We start from the raw sequence: 15,642 nt of genomic DNA, 5'->3' as shown, positions 1-15,642 counted from the left end.
ACTCCGAGGTATCAAATGAGGGTCAATTAATGTCAGTGAAGATTTGATGAGCAATCCAGAGCTGAAATGGTGTCTTCATGAGGTTTTTAGGGAGGTAGGCTGCTTTTGTATTTTTGTTAAGACAGTGTTAAAATGGGCATATAGCCTTCACAAGATGGCAGCTTGAGCTCCAGCCTTCATATCTGCATTCAAGGCAATAGGGAGGAGGCAAAGGCAAGGGCAAAAGGTTAAGCTCTCCCTCCTCTTGTTCTTTGCTATAAAAATTTACTTATATGAGCACTGAGTCACTCTTAGGTGGGAAAGATGATACTCAGATTTCACTACTAAGTTCAACAGAATATACTGTGGAAAAATGCTATATCCAGCGTGGAATCCAGCGTGGAATCGGTGGTGGCACACTGAAACAAATGTGAAAGAACACTTAATCTGCAAAACCTTATAATAACAATTTAAAACTTCATCAAGTGGTATTATTTCAATTTGAAACACTAAGAAATAGGACCTTTAGGAAAACAAAATCAACTTCTGGAGGTACCAAAGAGATGTAGAACAAACTAGGTGGAAAGTTAGTATTTGTCAAGTTATAAATATGGGTTTTTCCATAAGACAGACATTAATATTCCCCTCAACGTTATTGAGGAATAATTGACAAACATAATTGTATATGTTCAAAGAGTACAAAGTGATAATTCGATATACATATACACTGTGGAATGATTACCCAAGTATAATTAACACATCCATCACCTCACTTAGTTGAGGATGTTAATTATCATTCAATGACAAATCCTGCAACTACAAAATAAAACTCAAATCTGTGGTTGGGTAATTAATAATGTAACTAGAAAAAAGGCAAGGCAATAAACTCAGATTCTAGCCTGTCCCAGATTTCCTGCACTGACATTATCTACAGAAGCACTTTGCCAATTTGTGCCAAGTGACTCCTTCCGCAGCTGACTGTGGTTCAGACACAAGGCAGTAAGCCTGAACATTAGTATAGAGCCAAAAGATCATTCTTCGCCAGCTATGGGGGTTTTCAATAGACAGCAAGTGACCTAAGGTTCCCTATCTTTGTTGTCTTAGGGTAATTCCAAACACGCGTTTTGAGGTGTGGTTAGTTTTGAAGACATTCCTCTTGAATAGGTGCCCTATGACCACAATTAACAATAATAAATGAAACTCTAGCTTTGAAGAGTTGACCCATACCAACCCAACCCACGGGAGAGACATGACCTTGCGGGACACCCTGAAGTCCGCTCACCCTCTGCGGAATTTCTCCAAAACCTCCACCCACCAACTTCATCTTACGTCTCATTGGCCAGAACTTAGTCATGTGGTTAGCCCTCTCTTTGAAGGAGCCTGGGACATGTAGTTGTTAGCCCGGCACAAATTGCTAAGACCCAACAAAATCAGGGTTTTGTTAACAAAGAAGGAAAGAAAAGATATTTAGGGTGGGTTATTTTATTTTTTTAAGATTGTATTTATTTATTCATGAGAGACACAAGGAGAGAGGCAGAGACCCAGGCAGAGGGAGAAGCAGGCTCCTCAGGGACCCTGAGGTGGAACTGGATCCCAGAACTCTAGGATCACGACCTGAGCCAAAGACAGACACTCAACCACTGAGCCACCCAGGTGCCCCTGCTTTCCCCATTTCTCTAGAGTAGCAGCCCCCTGGGGAAGAGGTGCCAAATCAGGCCTCCCTGCAGAGGCCAGCACTTGTAACTGGGGAAGTCTGTCGAAGGAGGCTTAAAGCAGGTAACAGGGCCCTTGTCTGGCCCCTGGAGAGAAGGCACTGTGCCAAAATACGTGTGGCTGTCTCTGCCCAGGACACTTGGCTGTGTGGGGCGTAGGGCAGTTCTCATCAGAATGAGGATACTTGACTGCCCAAAAGACTGATGAGAGAATCTAAATAGAGCGGGAAGAGTCAGTAGAAGGCAGTAGCAGAATCTTTGGAGTGAGAGGGCCTGGGGCTCAAATCCCAGCTCCTCCACTTGTTAGCCATGTGCTCCTGTGAAGGTTGCCTAACCTTTCAGATCTCCACAGCCTCATCTGTAAAATGGGCATAGAAGCTGCCTCCTAAGGCCATTTGTGAGAACCAGGCTAGCTCGTAAACCTAATGCTCCCATACAACTCTTGGGACATGCTGAGGGCTGGATGTACACTGGTTATTTGTTGGAATATATCTACCCTTTCTGGGCTGTTTGGTGAATGATAAATGTTAGTGGTGGGGATGCGCCTTGCTTTAACAAAACCAAACCTCTCACGAGGAAATGTATCAACTTGACTATTTGAATTCTGGAGGAAGATTTTTTTAGACATTGTCTCCCCTTAGTCCTCCCAACAGCTGTGAGATGCAGGTGTCATCATCTTCATTTCACGAATGAGACTCAGCTCGGAGAGCCTGGTGGGTGCTGTGCCCAGCTGAGGTCCCCACCGGCTGAGGCACTCAGGCCCCCACTGGCCATTCTTACCATTGACTGGGTCCCTCTCCAGGACTTGCCTCCAGCTGAGTCACTTTGCTTAAGGTCATGTCCCTGGGGGCAGCCTGTGCCTGTCATTGCTGAGTGTGGGTATAACCTTTGCTCAAATTCTGGACCATTCTGAGGACAATCCCAGCCCCAGAGCTCCCATAGGATCCACTGAGACCTCACAGCTTAATTCACTCCTCTACCCTCACTCACTCCCCGACAGCTGCTGATCCCAAGAGCACTCCTCAGCAAACATCCATCATGCACTCAACAACAGAGAAGTTAAATGACTTGCCTAAGGTGACATAATCAGTCCCCTCCCCAGAAGTCAGAGGTCACTGAGGCTTACTGTCACTTGGCCCTTTCTTACTCCAGGGGGCTGCCCCCATTATTGTACCCTAGGGAAGCACACTGGTTGCTCCCTCTGGACCTTTGCACACACTGTTCCTCATGCCTGGAGAATCCCTTCTGTTCTTTCACTGCAGAAATCCTACCTCTCTTGGGGGGGAGGGGCGGGCCCAGCTCAAATTGCGCCTCCTCTTGTCCCCCCCCACCTCCAGGAAGCCTGTCTGGGTTGCCTAGCTCTAACATCTCTAGATAGCTTGAAATGCCGAGTGTGCCTCCCAAAATCTGTGGACACACATATTTGGGAAGAGCCCATGGAAACTGCTCACCCTGAAAAGGTGAATGAGGGGAGAATTGGGGGGCGGGGGGTAGGGAAGAGATTGTCCTTTCTGGATACCACCCTTTGAATTTTGGGCGCATTTCTATGTTATTCCTAGAAGATTAGTTAATTATGTAATAGACTATACTAGTGAGTTTCCTATTTGAAGCATCCACCAGGGTGTCTCATGGTAGTTTTTGTCAATCAGATTAATCCAGCAGCTCCTAAGTAGCCCCTCTGTGATGACCCCATGTCAGGTGCAGGGCATACAATTTGGGAGAGGACACGGCCCCTGCCTGGGAGATTCCAGAGCCTGATGGGGGCACAGACTCAAAGAAGACTGTGGTCTTCCCAGTAGGGCCGTCAGCTCCTGAGGGCCTCTGACACCCTAGCCTTCCCCAGCTGTTGGGTGCAGTTTGGGCGTGGCCTGAGTTGGGCACAGCTGCCTCTCCCATATCCTGGCCTAAGCTGAGGGTCAAGGGGCTGTGCCAAAAAGAGGACTGAGTGCAGAGGTCCAGAGTCAGATGGCCTGGGTTCAAACCTTGAATCTTAGGCACCTTGCCTCAGATCACTGCCGCCTTTGGTGCCTGTTTACCCTCCTGGCAGAGATGCAGGAGGGATTGAACGAATTAAATTTACACCTGTGCAGAGCCTGCGCTCAGCAGGTGGGAGCTTCCTCCCTATCCCCCGCACCCCCCTGCCTAGGGCACTGCCTCTCAGCAGGAGTCAGAGTCTGAGGGCCCAACAGCCCAAAGACCAGGGCTAGGAGGCCTCCCTCCTGCCAGCCCCGGGCCCATCCAATTTTCCTGTTGGGCTATGTGCACAGCAGTGAGAGCTGCACGCTCTGTGTTTTGGCCACACACTATCTACCAAGCCTGTGGGCATAACGGCACCCATGGGGGAGGCTCTCCCCGAGAGGAAACCTCTGCTTATGAGCTCTGCAGAGGCAGCCTACCCAGGGGAACCTGCCAGAAGAATTGCCAAGGGGCAGATGAGGTGTCCCCCTAGGGAGGGGTGGATAGGCAGGCACCGCAATCCGTACCTCCTCTTGGCCCTCTGGTCTTTTCCTTCCACCTGTGACCTTACACACTCCGGCTGCTCTCTTGCTCTATTGAGGCTCTCCTTCCCCATCTGCAAAAGGGCACACAGCCTCTCCCTCCCAGGGCTACTGGGGAAAGCATCCCACCCAGAGTAGGTATTCCCAAAATAACAGCGGGCATCTCAGTTCTTCTCCCCTTCAGGGAGCCCAAGTCAGGAAAAGCAATGGCTTTTTATCATCCGACATGGTTAACTAACCACTAACCCTGCCCTCCCGGGATGTGGACAGCGGGCGTGGATGCCTCCTTCCCACACACCCCCCAAACAAGCAGGCTCTCCTCTCTGTGTGGGCTCTGAGGGGCTGACATCAGGACATGGGGCACAGCCCATCCGGGAAAAGGTCATGGAGTCTGGGCAGATGCGAGCTGCTTGCTCCCTGCAAATACCTGGGGGCATCAATACCTGTGCCCTACCTCCCACAGGCAAAGCATGTGAAACTCATGATCTCTGGTGCTGGGCAAATACAATCCTTTTCTTTCCTATGCCACACCTTGGGCTGCCGATGCTTCTGGCCTTTGCATATACTCAAAAATAAATCTATTAATGAGGGGCGCCTGGGTGGCTCTGTCGGTTGAATGTCTGCCTTTGGCTCAGGTCAAGATCTCAGGGTCCTGGGACTGAGCCCCACTTTGGGCTCCCTGCTCAGCAGGGAGTCTGTTGCTCCCTCTCCCTCTATCCCTCCCCCTGCTCATGCTCTCTCTTTCTCAAATAAATAAGACCTTTAAAAGAATAAAATAGATCTAGTAATGAAATATTTCAGATTGCCAGCATATATAAAGAAGGTTCTAATGGCTACTTATGGAAATGGTCTACAGGTGAAGGCTCCTGGGTGAGCCTCTACATGAGCCCTCCTCCCCAGGGTAAGCCCTGCTCTGAGAATTGTGTTTATTACTTCCTAGCCACTACTTCCTAGCCATGTAGGTAGACTCCTGTACAAGAGCTACTGTTATTCTGCATGTTTCTAAACCCAATGAAGCGTATTATACAATATGTAACCTACCTCTTGCTTCTCTTTGCCCTACCTTACGTTTGTGAGCGTCATCCATGGAGCTCTAATTCATTTTCAAGTTTGTAGAGTATTTCATGTCAACAGGCCACAGATGATGTATGTTGCCTCTGAGTGATGGACATTTAGCTTATGTCCAGTTTTTACTATTATAAACAATACTGGGATAAACATAATTATACAGCTTTTCCCTCTGGCTAACATACCTGCCCCTCACCCCACTACCTTGGCCATCCTTAAACTCCTATTCATTTGTCAAAACCATCCTTTCTGGCATCAGGCCCAGATCCTTCATGGTGACCTCCTCCAAGGGCAGCTGGAACCCCTCTGGAGCTGCCAAGAGGGTGTTGTCCTTTGAGGACACTGTGGGGCCCTGGGCTGCTACTCAGGAGCAGATATACATCTGGATCCCAGCACGTTTGCCCCACCTTGTTCCAAGAAAGGAATGCAGGGCCTTTTGGATAGGAATTGATGGTGGCCAAAGAGCATGGGCTCTCACGTCTGTAGTTTGGGCAGGGCTCGGTGGCAGGGCTCACACTTGTTCCACGTGGCGTCTGCTGGAGCAGATCCATTGCCAAATCTGAGATGGCTTCTGCTAGAGGCCAGAATGGTTGGGAGCTGGCAGGGCTTTGGTCCCCACTCTACACAGTGGGGAAAAGCAGAGGCAGAAGCTGCCTGGCCTCATAGGGGCCAGCCTGGAACAGGGCCAGCACCATTTCCACCACATCCTATGGTCAAAGCAAGTCACAGGGCCCTCCTGATGGGAGAAGCAGCAGGCAGTCAGTTTACTCCACCCAGGGTCACAGATCCTGACAGCATCAGGTGGAAAACCCAGGTCTAGGCCACTGTAATCTGTTTCCCATGTCCGGTGCCCCTCCTCTGGGCTTTTGCATGTGTGCTCAGCTGGAGACCCTCCTCCAACCCCCCTCCACCGCTTCACAGATTGGCCTAACTTCCACTTACCCATCCATCAGGAGACATCACTGTCTTTCCAGAGGTCTGCAAGCCTCCTTCATACCCCCAGAGCAGCCTCTACTGCTGCTTTCCTACCAGCCTTCCCAGTTGGAGCACAAGCCCACACCCTGTGCCATGCTTGGCACAGGGCAGGTGCTCTGGGGTATTTGTCCAGTGAAGGGTGTGCTCTTTGCGCACTACCCCGAGAGTCTCCCGTTTCGATGCGGTGCTGGTCATGGGCTCTGAGATAGAGCTTAGTGTTCAGGATGTTCATTAGGATGTTTCCCTGAGATTAACACCTGTGTAAGGCATAGGAAGGAAGCCAGAGTGGACCGAGGAGGTCCCATGGGAGGAACCCACAGCACGTTGGGCCCCTCGAGGGAGTCCTGGGGCTGAAACAGCCAATCCGCAGAGATGGCCAGACTTTCACTCTCCTGTCTCAATAGCCATTTGGATGTGGACGCCCCTACCTGGGTGTGGCCTTGGGTGAAGAGGCTCTCACAGCCAAGGCTGTCCCTGACCCAGTTGACGGCTGAGAGCTACCTGCTTACAGCACTCCCTGTGGCTCACACAGAAAGTCCGTCCTCGTCCTGGCAGGGGGATCGGAATGACACACTTTTGTTTCCCTCATGGGATAGAGGAGCAGCGGGGAGGTAGTAGTCCCTGAGGGTGCCAAGAGGAAGTGTCTCGCCAGCTGAGGCCTGTGCTGGAGGAAGAGTTGCTGTGAGCGCAGTGTGAGGGGGGGTCTTACCCACATCCATGCTTGGGGGAGCTGGGAGTTTCAGGACTGGATCTTCGTGGGTCTTCATTCCATTCCATCGACACTCAGAGACAACATCTAGCCCTTCTGTGCCAGGCGCTGTGCCATGTGCTGGGGGTGAGTCCTGGCTCGATGGCCTCCACTCTCTCCCTACTGACCGCAACCCACTGTCGATACTTCTTCCAGACTGATCTTTCCAAAAGGTAAATCACATATTCGACTCCTCTCCTTAAAGCGCACTTAGAAATCCCAGCTAGGAGCCGGGGCCTGCCAGGCCCTCTGTGCTCTGCCCTGCCCGCCTCTGTCGCCTTATTTCCTAGATCTCCTCGGTCACCCAGCCCCAGCCATGCTAGGTCGGTCTGCCTCGGCAATCACTGGGGCCACTTTCCCTCCAGATGTTCAGAGATGCTTCCTCCCAGTCTGTAAAGCGTGGGCTCAAAGTCGCCTCCTCCAGGAAGCCTTCTTGGATTACCCACTCGATGCATTCCTTTTTTTTTTCATATTTATTCAGCAAATATTTACGGAGCGTTAACTAGGTCGCAAGCACTTTTCTAGGCAGTGGGAAAACACGGTGAGTTGAGAGTCCAGGCCTTGCCGTCTTGCAGCTTACATTCCAGGGGAAAAGACCATCAATGAACAAAATAAAGAGTACTGTGGCTTCCGAGAGTGGAAAGGGCGATGAGAAAAACGAGAGTAAGTAAGAGGGGCGGGGCGGAGAGCGTCCGGTCCGGGGTCCCTAACGTCCACGCGCGGAGCCGCGGAGCCGCGGGCGGGGCCCTCCCTGGGCGCGGAGCCGGGCGCGGGAGGCCGTCGGGGAGGCGCCGAGGGTCGCCCGGGCCCGCCCTCGGGGAGGGAGAGGGGCCGGGCCGGGTCCGCCGCCCGCCCCTGCAGCCCCCGCAGCCCCCGCAGCCCCTGCAGCCCCGCGGCCCCGAGGAGCGCTCGCTCCCGGGAAGGGCGCGCCCGTGTGGGTCGGCCAGGTGCGCGGCCCCCGGAGGCCCCGCCGCGCCACCGCCTGGGGGCGGTCCCGGCCGTGGCCCCGCCCCCGAGCCGTCCATAAAGGCGCGGGCCGGGGCGCCGAGCTGCAGTCCCTGTTCTGGCTCACGCAGCCCGAGCACTACAACCAGGACAGCTCCGGCAGCTACCTGAGGTAAGGGCTGCGCTAAGGGCTGCGCTAAGGCTGCGCGGCGGGCGGGCGGGGCGCGGGGCGCCGTCCGGGCTTCCGGGCCGGGCGGCGCCCGCAGGACCCCGGCCCCAGCGCCCCCGCCCCCCCCCCGGCTCCTGGCGAGCGGCTCTCGGGGTCCGGGGACGGACGGACAGACGGATGGACGGAGAGAGTGCACCTGCTGGCCGCATGCTCTGCGTCCATCCGTCCGTCCGTCCGCCTACGTGCGCGGAGAGGGCGCTTCCTGCCGTGAGTCGGGGGCGGGGGGCGGCGGGGGGGTCTGGCCCCTGCACCCCTCCCTCCGGCCCTGCGCCCTTGGGCGGCCTTGGGCGAGAGGAGAGCAGGCGGCGGGGGCGGGGCGCGGAGAGGACGGGCGGCCCCCACCCCGCCCTCAGGTGGTCCACCTGGCCCCTGGGGCGCGCACGTTTACTCCCTTTTTTTTTAATTTTTAATTTTTTTTACTTTATTTATGATAGTCACACAAAGAGAGAGAGAGGCAGAGACATAGGCAGAGGGAGAAGCAGGCTCCATGCACTGGGAGCCCGATGTGGGATTCGATCCCGGGTCTCCAGGATCGCGCCCTGGGCCAAAGGCAGGCTCCAAACCGCTGCGCCACCCAGGGATCCCATTGACGGAAATCTTTCTTCCTCTGCAGGGACTTGACTAGTGCTCTTCAAAGGGAAAAGTAAGTCCTGCTTGTGTTTCGAAGTTCATTCCTGCCCCCTTCAAGGAAGTGGGAGCCCCGTTAGCTTCGGTTCCTGGAGGATTGTTGTTCCCTGTTCCGCAGCTGGCCGGGCGCTAATGGGCAGTCAGGTCATTTACCGAACTCGCCTGAACCAGCTCTAGCCTGTCTTTACTTGCATCCGAGCCACGGTTTATGAAATGCGCCTCATTTAACCCAAAGGGCATTTGGTGTGGGCTCAGAGAAAGTGAGTCGTGATGCGGAGGGACTCGCTGGCCCTGATAACCCCGAAGCAGAGCCGTTCTGAGCCCCCCCCCCAAGTTCCCGCTCAGATTTAGCAGCGCGCGTCATTTGGAAATCCTGGTTCTGGTCCTGTGTGTCCACGGACCCTCTCTGAAGACATCACCATGCCTGAAGCAGAGAAATGATTGGGTTTAACTGCTGTGGCTTCTGCTTTTTATTCATGGGCCTGAGTAGTAGGAGGTGTTGGAAGTAAGTCTCACATCGTAAGGAACAGTAGCCTTCCCTGCAGACCATGGAAATGTCACCAGAGGGACGTTCCTCTGGGAGATGTCAGACGTCCACCGGGCAGATGTTAGTCTCTGCAGAAAATGTATCCACTTACCTGTGTGAAATGCTACAGTGGAGTCCATTTATTTATTTATTTATTTATTTATTTATTTATTTATTTATTTATTTATTACTTTTTGGAGTCCATTTAGATTGTACTGTGTGATGATGGGTTATGGTTGGGGTTTTGCCTAAATTTTAGCTTGTGGCTGTTAAATATGTTGCCCTATCTTAAAAATGAGTTTGAAGGTGACCTTGAGGGGAATGTGAGGGTTTTTAAAACTTCCTGGATACTTAAAATGTCATCCCATTAGGGGATAATTTTCTCCTTGTATGGGAGGTGCTTCTGCTTCTGAAATTGGAAATTGGTCTGTGGAATTCCTCAGGTACAGTTTTTTAGGATTTTGGTATTGTTTTGAGCGGGTTGGGATGTGGGGAGGAAATTGAGGTGAAAGGTGCCATAAAGCCAGATTGGTTTCTGGGGTCATTTAGGGACCGTGGATAAGGAAGCATTTAGTCCACGCTATTTAAAAAAAAACATTTTTTTTTCTTTTTCACATCTTGGAAGCTGGGGGTTTCACCCTTTATAGAAGCTGACCTCAGTGAAGGCCAAAGTGGAGGATCAGTAAATATGCTACTGGCTCCCCCAAACTCCAGAGTGAGAGTCTTCTCCTTTTCCTTGGTTTTTATATTTTCTTTTCCATCATCTCCTTATGCTACAGAACCTCTGCAAGCTGTCTGACCTTACCAGGATAGTGACCTATACTCCTTTCTTCCCCTTTTCTGTTTGATGTTCTTGTGACTTTTATTCTTGGCAAATAAGGATGCCAGACTTGACACAAGTTACTGCTGAGTGATGGTTTTTACCACCCCTGCTTTTTCTCTCTCTTTCTTTCATTCTTATTTTAATTTAAAGGCAGCCCATGGATTATTAACTTAACACGGTCTGGGCAAACATGGAATTATGCAATCCCCAGGTGAGCAGGCCTGCCTGCTTCTCCTGTGTTCCGAGATAACCATTTGGGCTGGGAGTGTGGGTTGGTGTGGTGAAAGGAAGGTGAGGTGTGTGGGAGGGGGACCAAGAGAGCACTGTGCCTCTTGTCTTTGGGCTGGGGACAGTGGCCAGGGAGGCCCCCACACAGGAGAGTTTCCAGGTGTGCTCCACACCAGACTTTAACGTCTAAGAATTGTTTGGGATTACTGGGGTGTGTTCCTGGTTTGTGTTTTAGACTACCCGTTTATTGTGTTGTACCAGGAACAGATTGTACCAGTGACTGCTGTTTATACACTGAAGTGGGGTCGGTGGATCTGACTCATAACCTGGGATCTTCAGGGAGGAAATTATCAAGATAAGGGCACTAGCATTTTTGGGGCACCTGCTTCTATGCTACTTAGGATTCAGAGTTCTTAAATGAACCTCTCCTGCTCACAGGCGCTTTATGTTCTCAAGAATTTCTTTTTCCCTTGTAAGGGCATTTAAAAAGTACATCTAGAGACCAGTCCTAGGCTGATATGAGGCTGATTGTTTTTGGAGGTGGAAGCGAGTTTTGTAATCCCTGAACATCTTATTTTGCATTTGGATAAGAAAACGGAATTAAAACCGAACTCTTAAAAAAAAAAAAAAACACCGAAGTTTTCTTCTCTCCTCTTTTGCATTTAGGAGATCTTAGTATGATCCTTCAAATAAAGATTATGGGCCATCTGGCCCTTTTGGATGATTGGGGTGGTCTCGGCCTGGATGAGTGAAATGCAGTTTCATTTGCATAGTTTACTACGGAGCCTGAGGACAGGGTTGAATTGGTCTGAGAATCCACCAAGGAATGGAAAGAAGGGTTTACTTAAAAAATGAAAAAGTTTTGCTCAGGTTCTTCTGCTGAGAGCAAGACCCCATAATGAGCAGCCTCTTGGGGATGGAAACCAGGTGACATTTAAAGTTCACTCGTCTGCTGCCAGTCCCCTTGTCACAGAGAAGATTTCTCTTCTCTGTAATTTGTAGATATTAGATAACTTTGCATTTTTACCTCCTTTGATTTACTCTCTGGAGGGCCGTTGAGTGAAAGAATCGTGGAGGATTGGTTGACTCCGTTTGAAATCAGCATCTGGGCGTATGGGGGTGACCGGGAGGTGAGGTCGCGTGCTGTGCCGCGTTGCCCTGGAGGCCCCCGCGAGTCAGGGTCCCTGTCCCCGTCTTGGCTCTGTCTGTGCCCGCGGGCTCCCCGGGGCTCTGCTCCTGACCGCCCCACCCTGTGTTGCAGTGATGTGCTCGCCCTGCCCATCTTCAAGCCACAGGAGCCCCAGCTGTCCCCCGAGAACGAGGCCCGCCTGCCGCCGCTGCAGTACGTGTTGTTTGCCGCCACGTCCCCGGCCGTGAAGCTGCACGAGGAGACTCTGACCTATCTCAACCAAGGTAGTGGCCGGAGCGCGGGGGCCGCAGCGGGGCCTCCTTACCCGGTCACCGTGGGGTCGGCGGGGACCGAGACTGTTCTGTCCGCTTCCTAGCCCTGTGCCCTCCCCGAGCCTCCGCATCTTCATCTGATCCACTTTCCTGTGTCATGCAATTAGGCAAGCCTGGGGAGTGGTTGAGTGGTGTGATGTGATAATGAGGAGGACACCCCCCACCCTGGCCTGGCCTGGTACTTCCTACCAGGCAGTATTCCCAGCTGGGCGTTTCTGGGAGCGGTGCCTGCCACCTGTTACTCCCAGTGCCGCTCTGAGGATAGTCAGGGAGACCACTGAAGGAATGGAGGGGTAGACAATGCCTCCTTGAACAGAAAACCATAATCCGTTGCCCTCCTCCCCACCCCCTGCTCTCCACCCACGGTGACCTGAGGGAATGGCCAGAGACATAAGAACTGAGGGTGGGGAAGTCCTGTCTTCCTGCCCTAGACCAGAACAGAATGACAGCTGCCTTTTTACCAGCTTCTACTCTAGGGAAGTCACTTAAACTCCAGAAGCCTCCGATTCGGGATGGTTTCATCGGTGTGTTGCCTTGAGAATTAAGTGAGTCCCAAGTGTCTGGCAAGTGGTAAAGCACAGTTATGTTGCTTGCTCTCCCCAGTTATATCGGTGACTCTGAATTTAAGGAATGAGGCAGAGGGTTACTTGTTAGACTTTCTCCGTAGCTGACGTTTTCTTTCCACATTAACTTACAGCTTGGAGTTTGGGAATATGAACTGAGTAAACCACATGATCCTTAAATATATTACTTTTTTCTTAAAAATGCTTTTTCTCTCTTACTGCTTTTTTTCTGAGTAAAAAAGTGGCACATGCTTACTGTAAAACAGAATGTCAAATAGTACACAAATTTGTATTCCAGAAAGTTGTCCATAATCCTACTTTCCAGATTTTTCTTACTCCTACATTAACCCACATCTGTCTAATTATATAGACATATATGCATACATACTTAATAGAAATGTGTGCCTCCCCCCTTTTTTTAGGGTGCCCATGCCCACATGAGTGACTGGGTGGGGGTGAGGGGTGGGGAAGGGGCAGAGGAAGAGGGAGAAGCAGACTCCCTGCTGAGCAGGGACCACCCCCCAACTCAGGGCTCCATCCCAGGACCCTGGGATCATGACCTGATCCTAAGGCAGCCACTTCACCAACTGAGCCACCCAGGCACCTGGGAGAGAGAATATTAAGCAGGCTCCAAGCTCAGCCCAGAGCCCTGCATCAGCCTCTATCTCATGACCCTGAGATCGTGATCTGAGCTGAAATCAGAAGTCAGGTGCTTAATCAACTGAGCCACCCAGGTGCTCCCTGCCCCTTTCTTTTCAAGAGAAATGGGATCGTATTCTTATTTTCAGCCATTTGCTCTCTTTTCCCCTCAAACAAAAATATTCTCAGTCTTTCCATGTGGGTACATTACAAAAATAAAAAAACAAAAGTTGATCCTTACTTGTTACGTTATGATCCATTGTGTGGATGTCCCATAGTTTGTTCTGTTGAGGAACATCAGGCTTGTTTCCTCCTTTCTTCTCTTTGTCTTTTTCTTTTTTTCCTTATCAGAATTATACCCAGCACTGCAGTGAGCTTGCATGTGCACATATCTTAGGCTTAAGCAAGAGTGAGAATATCTGTGGGATAAATATTGAGAAATACAATTGCCAGTACAACATTTTGATAGGTATTGCCGTGTTGCCCTGTGTGAAGGTGTACTTATTTGTAATTCTACAAAAAATAAGTATCAAATAATTTTTTTCCTTCTGCCTTTTCTTCTCTTCCTTCTCTCTACTACACCTGAAATATAAAGTCCTTGAAGCAGAGACTTTGTTCTCTGCTATTCCCAGCTCAGTGCCTGGCATACATGACTTCTTTGTGTTTTTTTTATTTTTTATTTTTTAAGATTTTATTTATTTATTCATGAGAGACACAGAGAGAGAGGCAGAGACACAGGCAGAGGGAGAAACAGGCTCCATGCAGGGAGCCTGACCTGGGACTCCATCCTGGGTCCCCAGGATCACACCCTGGGCTGAGGCGGTGCTAAACCGCTGAGCCACCTGGGCTGCCCACATGACTTATTTGAATGAATGAATGATGTCTGTTTTTCTATACCTTTGCCAAAACCTTTTAACCTTAAGAACCTTAAAGTAGTGGGGAAAGTATAAGGTATTCTCATAATTTTTATTGCACTGATGATATTGAATATATGTATGCATATATTTTTTAAAGATTTTATTTTTAAGTAATCTCTGTACCCAATGTGGGGCTCAAATTGACAACACCAAGATCAAGAGTCGCTTGTTCCGGCCGCTGCCGTCGCCGTCGCCGCCGCTACCGAGGCCGAGCGGAGCCGTTAGCGCCGCGCCGCCGCCGCCCGCCCGCCCCGAGCAGCCCCAGGCCCGCCCGCCCGCGTCCAGATTTTTAAAAAATACAATGTCTAATGGTGATGAAGACCACATGGCCGAAGACTGCAGGGATGATATCGGGAGAACGAGTTTAATTGTCAACTGCCTCCCTCAGAACATGACCCAGGATGAGTTACGGAGTCTGTTCAGCAGTATTGGTGAAGTTGAATCTGCAAGACTCATTCGGGATAAAGTAGCGGGGCACAGCCTGGGCTATGGTTTCGTGAACTACGTGACTGCCAAGGACGCAGAGAGAGCAATCAACACGCTGAATGGCCTGTGGCTCCAGTCAAAAACCATTAAGGTGTCGTATGCTCGCCCGAGCTCAGAAGCCATCAAAGATGCCAACCTGTACATCAGTGGGCTCCCGCGGACCATGACCCAGAAGGACGTGGAGGATATGTTCTCTCGGTTCGGGCGAATCATCAACTCCCGGGTCCTTGTGGATCAGACCACAGGTTTGTCCAGAGGGGTTGCGTTTATCCGGTTTGACAAACGGTCGGAGGCAGAGGAGGCAATTACCAGTTTCAATGGTCATAAACCCCCAGGTTCCCCTGAGCCCATTACAGTGAAGTTTGCAGCCAACCCCAACCAGAACAAAAACGTGGCACTGCCCTCCCAGCTGTACCACTCGCCTGCCAGACGGTTCGGAGGCCCCGTTCACCACCAGGCGCAGAGATTCGGGTTCTCCCCTATGGGTGTAGATCACATGAGTGGGCTTTCTGGTGTCAATGTCCCGGGCAACGCGTCTTCGGGCTGGTGCATCTTCATCTACAACCTCGGGCAGGACGCCGATGAGGGGATCCTCTGGCAGATGTTTCGCCCCTTTGGGGCAGTCACCAATGTGAAAGTGATTCGCGACTTCAACACCTACAAGTGCAAAGGCTTTGGCTTTGTGACCATGACAAACTATGAAGAAGCCGCCATGGCCATAGCAAGTCTGAACGGCTACCGCCTGGGGGCAAAATCTTACAGGTTTCCTTCAAAACCAACAAGTCCCACAAATAACTCGCTCATGCTTTTTTTTTTTTTTTGTACGGAATAGATAATTAAGAGTGAAGAAGTTGAAACTTTTTTGTTAGTGTACAACTCATTTTGCGCCAATTTTCCCAAGTGTTTGTCTTAGTCTAAATGAGAAGTGAAAAGGTTTTTATACTCGGGGATGCAACCGACATGTTCAAATGTTTGAAATCCCACAATGTTAGACCAATTTAAGTTTCTTAAGTTATTTCCTTTAAAATATATATTAAACAGAAATCTAAGTAGACTGCATTGACTAACCAGTCCCTCGGGACGGTGGTGAACCTGAAGCATGCTTTAACTTCTAAGACTGTCTAACACTCGTTTCATTCGGTGTCTCCACAAACTGGATAAAAAACATAAAAACACAACAAAAAAAGACATGACCTTTTAGTTTTAGTTTTCAAACTA

At 50.7% G+C, this 15,642-nt stretch overlaps 1 protein-coding gene across 1 annotated transcript; it reads left to right on the top strand.

The window, feature by feature from the left end:
- The first annotated feature begins 13,836 nt into the window (after window positions 1-13,836).
- Window positions 13,837-15,219, top strand: LOC129514697 (ELAV-like protein 1). Its single transcript, XM_055333429.1, is given in 2 exon segments — window positions 13,837-15,170; window positions 15,173-15,219. Coding segments are annotated over 2 exon segments (978 nt in total). The 5' UTR covers window positions 13,837-14,239.
- The last annotated feature ends 423 nt before the right edge of the window (window positions 15,220-15,642 follow it).

Source organism: Nyctereutes procyonoides, unplaced genomic scaffold (assembly GCF_905146905.1).
Source record: "Nyctereutes procyonoides isolate TBG_1078 unplaced genomic scaffold, NYPRO_anot_genome, whole genome shotgun sequence".
NCBI classification, from domain to species: domain Eukaryota; kingdom Metazoa; phylum Chordata; class Mammalia; order Carnivora; family Canidae; genus Nyctereutes; species Nyctereutes procyonoides.
The sequence above is the reverse complement of the archived record's forward strand: the minus strand, read 5'-3'. Positions and strand labels throughout refer to the sequence as shown.